The sequence below is a fragment of the Oncorhynchus kisutch genome, linkage group LG14, assembly GCF_002021735.2.
Source record: "Oncorhynchus kisutch isolate 150728-3 linkage group LG14, Okis_V2, whole genome shotgun sequence".
Lineage (NCBI taxonomy): Eukaryota > Metazoa > Chordata > Actinopteri > Salmoniformes > Salmonidae > Oncorhynchus > Oncorhynchus kisutch.
In genome coordinates, this window is record NC_034187.2 from 38,661,120 (window position 1) to 38,669,941 (window position 8,822).

The 8,822-nt window shown below is 41.1% G+C and overlaps 1 protein-coding gene across 1 annotated transcript; it reads right to left on the reverse strand.

Annotated features, from left to right (window-relative positions):
* Positions 1 to 5,545: 5,545 nt before the first annotated feature.
* Positions 5,546 to 8,481, reverse strand: sox11a (SRY-box transcription factor 11a). The gene has a single exon (XM_020500885.2). The coding sequence runs from the start codon at positions 8,246 to 8,248 to the stop codon at positions 7,175 to 7,177; it is 1,074 nt and encodes a 357-aa protein (XP_020356474.1). The 5' UTR covers positions 8,249 to 8,481; the 3' UTR covers positions 5,546 to 7,174.
* Positions 8,482 to 8,822: the final 341 nt, after the last annotated feature.

The window sequence follows — 8,822 nt, forward strand, 5'->3', positions numbered from 1 at the left end:
CCCATTTAGTCCAAATATTATACCCCTTTCCTGCAAGCACATGACCAAATCTCCCTCTAGTGCCCCATGGGTGGAACGTTGTTAATATTTTTTTTTATAATTTCATAACTAATTACAAATATTGCAAAAAACCTGAAGGAAATTTGGTGTTTCTATGTCAAACGGTTTTGTCATATTTCAGTCTTCTTTGTGTATTATTGAGATTATAAAGTGTAATATTGGATGGCAAACTCAGAAATGAATACATTTCAACTCCAAATCTGACATGGTACAGGTGTCTTCTTTTTTTTAAGCCCATAACCATGTGTGCGAGGTGTATACGTTTTTCAAAGTAGATTTGTTTAAGACTACCAAGAAACCCTCTGTGTGACCCTGATTTAGTCCACTACAGTAAAAGGTTAACCCCTGTTTATATTGAGAGTGCATTTCTGTCTACGCTGTGCTGGCTTGGGTACTGAAATACTGTGGGGGGGGGGGGGGGGGATTTGCCTTCGCCTTCCCTCTCACAAATGTGAAGAGATGGCGATGGTAAATATCACTGTAACAGATGGGACTGATGCTCTCTCTCTCTGCTCTCTCTCTCTCACTCTCCCTCCTCTCTTTCCACCTATCCTCTCTCTTTCTCTCTCTCTCTCTCTCCCTCCCTCCTCTCTTTCCACCTATCCTCTCTCTCTCTCTCACACTCTCTGCCTTCCACGTGTCTCTCTCTCCTTCACTCTCCCCCTCTCTCTCTGCCTCTCTCCCACCATTTCCCATGCAGAGGGAGCAGCGGCAAATGGATACCCATCAACAGAAGGAAAGGCCCGGGGCCAAGATGAGAGCAGTGGACACTGGCCTGTTACGCAGCCAATTCCACAGACAAATTCTCTAGGACTATTTACGGGGGACATTAAAAGGTGCAGATATGAGCTGGTGCATAAGATTACACAATAAATGAGTATCCAAATGCACATTCTCTCCATCTTCTCCATCCTAAAAATGGATCCTGGAAAAATCATGAACTACCTGGGACAATAGGGATCGGTAGCCTCTGTTGTTGTTGTATCATCGCAGTTAACTGTCAGGCTCGGCTGCAGGAAAGGGAAGGGCAAAGTATTGACTGTAATATAGCAGCACGGTGAGCCTACATATCATCATGTAGAGAGGCCTTGAGGGGTGTCATCCTCATTAAAACTCAGATTTGAAGGAGGCACAAATCCTGCCCACTCGTCAATTCTACCGACACCAAACATGTTTATCTTTAGGCAAACCAGCGCTGTGTTGTTCTGATACCTTTAGCTGTGGAGGCTAAGCTACTGTAGCTATTCCCACAGCCATGTTTTATCAGACCATCCCCACTGAGGGAAGGGGACATGTGAAGCCACAGCACAACAGGGTTCCTCCTGGGTCTCTCTGAGCTAGCCAGATAGGGGATGTTAAACATGTTGCTGCTGCAACACCATGGATAGCAAAAAAATGGGAGGAGAAAGACTCAGAGATCTGTGCAAATCGTCGAATATACCTTATAATTGCCTGATTCGACAGCGACAGAGTATGACAGAAATGAGCCACCTAGGGTTTGACTGAGCCTCGGGGCCGAGACGGTGATGAAATTGTTCGGATGTCCGCTTTAAGTAACTTGGCAAATCAGAAAATCACCCATCAGCCCCTCAGTTCTTTGGCAGAGGGCTTTGTATAGGTGTCACGTACAGCGTTTGGCCATGACATACCGGGTTACATGAATGATTTAAGAGCTCAAGGGATTGGAAATTACTTTCTTTTGTCACTGACATTTTCCCCTGCCTGGAGTTTGCCTTGGATGGTATCTCATTCAATGTCTCCCGAGAATTCTAGATTTTCATTTATTTATTTAAGGAGGAAATAGAAGGGAAATTTCAACGGGTCACTAATTTCATTTCACCGTGTACCAATGGCATTAGCCCAGAGCAGATATTTCAGAGAAACACAAAATCAATGTTCAGATTCTATTGGGAATTGCCAGGGAATCCATTAGTACCTTTGACCAATAGGTCAGGTAAAGTAATAGCTAGATAAATGTTTTATTACAGATTTGCAAACTGACTTAATGGGAGGGCTAAACCTGTGCAGTCACGCATGGCAAATATTCATCATTAGATTCCATTGGTGTGATTCGCACAGATCAGTTTTAGCCATGCAGGGCGCTTCCTGACTTCTGATAGGTTACTGGTGACATTTTGTGTCCACCTGTTCTCAGTGGTGACAAAGGCAGCATCTCCATGGTTTTAAAGTCAGCCTTGTCAGACGCCAGTATGAAAAGTGAAAACCATCACAAATTAGTTTTGATATTTCAAAATGTTGTGTGCTATGTGTATGGATTCTGGTTGAGATACACTCAGTGACCAGTTCATTAGGTACACCCATCTATTCCCGGGTCGGATCTCCCTTTGCCTCCAGAACAGCATGAATTATTCGGGGGAAATGGAAACATTGCTCAATTGGTATGAAGGGACATAACGTGTGCCAGGAAAACATTTCCCACGCCATTACACCACCGACACCAGCCTATACCATTGCCATCAGGCAGGATGTACAAATAAATAAAACATTTAAAGCTGAAATGTAATGAGTCAAATATTTAACCCTTTTGTTATGGCAAGCCTAAAGAAGTTCAGGAGTAAAAATTTGCTTAAAAGAAGTCTATATGTTGCATGGACTTCATGTGCAATAATAGTTTTTAAACATGATTTTTGACTGACTAACTTATCTCTATGCCCCACACATACACTTATCTGTGAGGTCCCTGTCGATCAGTGAATTTCAAACACAAATTCAACTACAAAGACGAAAGAGGTTTTCCAATGCCTCGCAAAGCAGGCCACCTATTAGTAGATGGAGAAAAATACAAAAAGCAGACATTGAATATCCCTTTGAGCATGGTGAAATTATAAATGACACTTTGGGTGGTTTATAAATACACCCAGTCATTACAAAGGCGTCCTTCCTAACTCAATTGCCGGAGAAGAAGGAAACCGCTCAGGGATTTCACCATGGTCACCAATGGTGACTTTTAAACAGTTACATAATTGAATGGCTGTGATAAGAGACAACTGAGGATGGTTCAACAACATTGTAGTTACTCCACAATAGTGAACTAAATGACAGAGAAAAGGAAGGAATCCTGTACAGAATAATTAATATTCCAAAACATGCATTCTGTTCGCAATAAGGCACTAAAGTAAAACTGCAAAAAATTTCGCTTTAAAAAAAAACTTTGTCCTGAATACAAAGTGCTATGTTTGTGGCAAATCCAACACAACACATCACTGAGTACCAGTATTCATAGTCTCAAGCACGGTGGTGGCTGCATTATCTTATGGGTATGCTTGTCATCAACAATCACTAGGGAGTATTTTTTGGGATAAAAATAAATGGAATAAAGGTAAGCACAGGCAACATCCTAGAAGAAAACCTGGTTCAGTATGCATTCCAACAGACACTGGGAGACAAATTCACCTTTCAGCAGGGAAATAACCAAAAACACAAGGCCAAATATATACTAGAGTTGCTTACCAAGACAGCACGGAATGTTCATGAGTAACAACGTTATAGTTTTGACCTAAATCAGCTTGAAAACCAATAGCAAGACATGAAAATGGCAGTATAGCAATGTTCAACAACCAACTTAGCGGAGCTTGAAGAATTTAAAAAAGAATAATGTGCAAATGTTGTACAATCCAGGTGTGCAAAGGTCTTAGAGACTTACCCAGAAAGACTTAAGCGCTGTAATCGCTGCCAAAGTTGATTCTAACATGTATTGACTCAGGGTTGTGAATGCTTAATAATATTTCTGTATTTCATTTTCATTAAGTTTTTCAAAACATTTCTAAAATCATGTTTTCACTTCGTGATTACGGGGTATTGTGTGTCGATGGGTAAGGACACTTATATTTAATCCATTTTGAATTCAGGCTGCAACACATCAAAATGTGGAATAAGTCAAGGGAATGCTTTCTGAAGGCACTGTATATGTACGGTCCCTATTCATCAACCGACACAGCAATCATGTCATGTATTTTACAATACATTCTTGTTTATACTGAAGTAATCCAACAGAGTATATTAAATGTGGGTTTTTAGTTGATTGAGAACTTTATTCTCAACCTCTGTTGCTGCCAACATAATTTCTACATGTATGCTATTGATCATACTGCTCAACCTTCAAGTCATGTGTATTTCTGAAAGTCTTACTTTTCCCCCTAAGGATGAGGAGTCAAGAGTGATGCTTATGCTGTTGTTATTACACACATAGGTCTATCAATAACCGATAGGACGCTCTCCCTCTCGCTTCAATATTTGCTTAAAAAAATTAAATAGTGAAGATAACATGACAATGCTTTAGAACATATTTCAGTTTGCCCGGTTAACAGCAATGATACACCGCTGTTAAATGGATGCACGCAGTAGTGCGCGTTCTATTCGCTTACCTCTTGGAATGTAATCATTTCTATTCTAGGACTGATGTGTTGTCTTTTAGCTCAGATGGGAAACTCTGAATCAGGCATTGAGTGGGAGCAAACTGGCCAGTAGGCTCTAGGAAGGCACACATGCTGAGAGGGCCTTCTCTGGTTACCAACACCGTTTCTAAGAGGAGGTGCAATCTCCCCAATCACATTGCTCAGTTTGCTGGAGACTGATTTTCAATTTCTTAAAGCTACGGTGTCCTTATAGGCACAGTATGCAAGTAACAGGAGAACATATATACTGAGTGTTCAAAAGAGTCTTTCCATGATAAACTAAATAGGTGAATCCAGCTATGATCACTCATAATTTCACATGTTATATCCACTTCAATCAGTGTAGATGAAGGGGAGGTGACAGATTAAAGAAGGATTTTTAAGGCTTGAGACATGGATTGTGAATGGGTGAATGGGCAAGACAAATGTACCAGCCTTTGAGCGGACTATGGTAGTAGGTGTCAGGCGCACCGGTTTGAGTGTGTCAAGAACTGCAATGCTGCTGGGTTATTCACGCTCAACTGTTTCCCGTGTGTATCAAGAATTGACCACCCAAAGGACATCCAGCCAACTTGTCACAGCTGTGGGAAGCATTGGAGTCAACATGGGCCAGCATCCCTGTGGAATGCTTTCTACACCTTGTAGAGTCCATGCCCTGACGAATTGAGGCTGTTCTGACGGCAAAAGGGGTTGAAAATTAATATTGGGAAGGTGTTCCTACTGTTTTGTACACTCAATGTAGATTGCAACATATTTCAAGACTGTAGTTTGTATGAATACCTGTTCTTTTTATTCAATGTGATTTTACAGTTTGAATCCCTTTCAGTTGAGTTTGGCCAATATGCAATGTTGTTATGTACTCATCATTTACTATTCCTATGCAATATGTATATACTAAGCAATATTGTTGTTGTTCCCATGCAATATAATTTATATGTGTTCTATGGCAACGAAGCGGTCTGTTCTGACAAAAATACGCATCTAACATTTTCTGTCATGACACCATCTCACGATCAACAAAGTAGCACGTGTTACATGATGCATTATTCACAAACTGAAAGGACAGTTGATGGTGGTATGTACTTGTTTATTAAAAGATGAGTCAAAGAGAGATTCACACTTGGAACGTGAAATAACTACTGCCATGAACCTTTTAACATTTTCCCGGCATATAATTAGGTCATGTTCCAAACATTGTATTCAAACAGACTTCATATGTAAGACCCACATAAAAAAAAAACAATATCTTTCTGAAGTGCAAGAAACATAAATACAGGTTTTATGGTTAATGTTTAAGAAAAGAAGGCAGTCTTCAGTTTCAAATAAAAAAATGTTTCATTTTATGAAACAGGACTATGGAATGTTCTTTTTTGCTTTGCTCGTTTGACTTTTGCCAGACCACCCACATAAAAGTATGCCACTTGCAGTACTTCTATTAGTTTTTTTCCTTCCAGAAGTTTGGGGTTTTGCAGCTTGGTTGAGATATGTTTTGGATATGCCCAATATGTAAACTAGTGGGTCAAATAAAATTCAAATTGGTATCTTTGTTTTGTCTTTTAAATGTATCACACCACATGGCCATATTAAGTCATTTTGTATCAGTTCCAGCTGATTTATTCATTTTCTGTCAAGGCAGACTTCCGCATCATGACAGATAATGATGTTGACAGTGCACAAGGCTGTTTTTCCATCACTTGCTACAAAAATGCAGATGGTCTGTATTTTAAGAGTATATATTGCACAAACAATGAGGGGGAAAAACAGTATGTGCCATAAAAAATACCAAAATCCAGTTTCACACCTGCGATTTGGGACCCATCCACATATCACGAGTATGATATACATAAACTCCTAACTTTACTATATTACAGTACATATACAATCTTGAAACTAGTCCCAGCACTGAGGTATGTTGTCCCCGTGATGCCATTGTATCGTCTACAAATACTGAACAAATCTGCTCTACAACTGTACAAAACCTTAAAATCCACAAGGCATTTTGATGCAAGTTTTAATTTAACTTAATCCTTAAAACCAGGACTTCCTTGCATGCGAAAAACAAATGATAAAGGGAAGAAGTGCCTGAAACTCACTGAAAGCACAGTAAGAACATTCCCTTTTAACTGTACAAAAATATGCCTGAAAATATCTTACTTTTCTTTTAAAAAGATGAGGTCTGTTATGTATCAAAATGTTTCCTCCACACCTGTATTCTGAAGAGGTTTAGGCTGCTTAATTTCAAATCAGGAGGTAAACGGAATCAGTTACAAAAAAAAAAACGTTTGCGGCATATAGAAATGACATAAAACCGTTGCAAAAGTAACATCCTGAACGATGTCAGTTCACAGATTTTCTTTAGGTCAGTCCACAGTCCTACGTGTTCAGCTCCCTGCAGTTTTAAGAGGATAAGATGCATAGAAGTTCACAGATGTTTCCCTTTGCGGTCCGTTTTAGTTTAATAGTAATGGTAGACCTACAGAAAAATCCATAAAACCCTGTCATGCTGCCAGAAAAACGTCTGCAGACTTTTTTTTTTGCTACAGTAGGCTACCAGCTTCATAAGCATCTAATTCCTCAAACCTCACCTCGTCTCCTCCCCCGGACCCCTAGAAACCACAGAGGAGGCAGGGCTATAGGAACAACTTGAACAGGACATCATTTCATTTATCATTCTCTGTTACTACTCGGATACTTTACATTTAGTATGTGAACACCAAGTCAGAAAAGTTCGCCTCCAACCAGTCCCCTGCTATCATTTCACTGAGCTCTGGTGTGCAATAGTCTGGAAATTCAAAGTGAGAGCCCAGACTGCCCTCGCTGAAAGAGTCCAAATCTTTATCCACAAGAGAGAGGGAAAGATTTCCTGAATTCGTGTTTCCCAGCTCCTGCCCGTGAGCGCTGGGGGCGAAATTTAAACTGAAGTCAAAAAGCAAGTCGTCCGCGTCCTCGCTGGAACTGGAAGATGTGGAAACTGACCTAGAAGATGCTGGTGAGACGGAAGCAGGGTACATTGTGCTCTGCTTGGTAATGTTTTTGAAATTGTAAAACAGTCTGTTCGGTGCCGCATTCCGTACTTCTTCGTACATGCTGGTCCCCTCGGACTCAGCCGAGGAGCTCAAAGTTGGACTCGCGGGAACTTTTGCTACATTATACAGCCTCATCTGCTCCTCGTCCTCCTGTTTAATCCGCATACCATAGGCCTCCTCGTATTCATCAGCGTCATCATCATCTGTGAGTTCAGTTTTAACCGTTTTTGTAATTTTGGGGAACACACGGTCATCTCCGTAGCTGTGAGACGATTTAGATTGGGTCTTAGCCTTTATTTTTGAGCATTTCTTCCCGGGAGTCTTTGCCATTTTGCTGCTAGATTTCTCAGGAAATGGTGCTGATGGTTTTGAACTGTCGAGCTTTGGCTTTTTCTTCGGTCTATACTTGTAATCGGGATAATCAGCCATGTGTTTTAACCTGAGTCTCTCTGCTTCCCTGATGAAGGGAATCTTTTCACTGTCCTTTAGCATCTTCCATCGCTTTCCCAGCCTTTTGGAAATCTCTGCGTTATGCATGTCCGGAGACTGCTCCATGATCTTTCTCCTTTCAATTTTAGACCAAACCATAAATGCATTCATAGGTCTCTTTATATGACCGGTTGCTGTCTTGCACCAGTCTGGGTTTATCGGCACGGGGCTGCAAGCCATAAATTCGCTCTCCTCTGAATCTGTAGCCTCCCTGGACATGCTACCCTCCGTCTCGCTGTTGTCGGTGTGCTGCACCATGGTCTCTTTTTAAAGTTATCTTCCCCAAGACGTTGCAGTATCGAACAGCCCACTGCCAAGTCTTTGTATTCGCTTCACCAACGCGTCCACGTCCTCTATGTCTCAAACTCGGTTCTCTTTTCCAGATTTACAAACTGCCTTCTTAACTAGTTATTGGGTTTTTCATGTCCATTACGTCATTGATAAGTGTCCAATCACGTCCCCTCCACTCCGCCCAACAGAGTCCATACAGTCCCTTAACCCTTTAGACCGCCCTTCCTTAGCTCCCATTGGAGGTGGGATTTGGAGGTAGGTAGTGTTGTACGGGTGTCTGGACGCATGCTGCGCGAGACATGCATATTAAACATACACTTAACTCACAGTGCCCGGAACATGAACAACCAATGAGGAGCGCAAATTGTAAAACTCTCTCCATTTATGATTTTAGTCGTGCTGAAAGAAATGCAGTCAGATTGTCAGCATGGAAAGAGTTGGAGATACGCACAGTAGCCCAGTAATAATGTATCCGACTCACGCGCCTAGAAAATGTATCAGTTTACAGTTGATGTTTCTTTTTTCGCCTAAATTGGATACA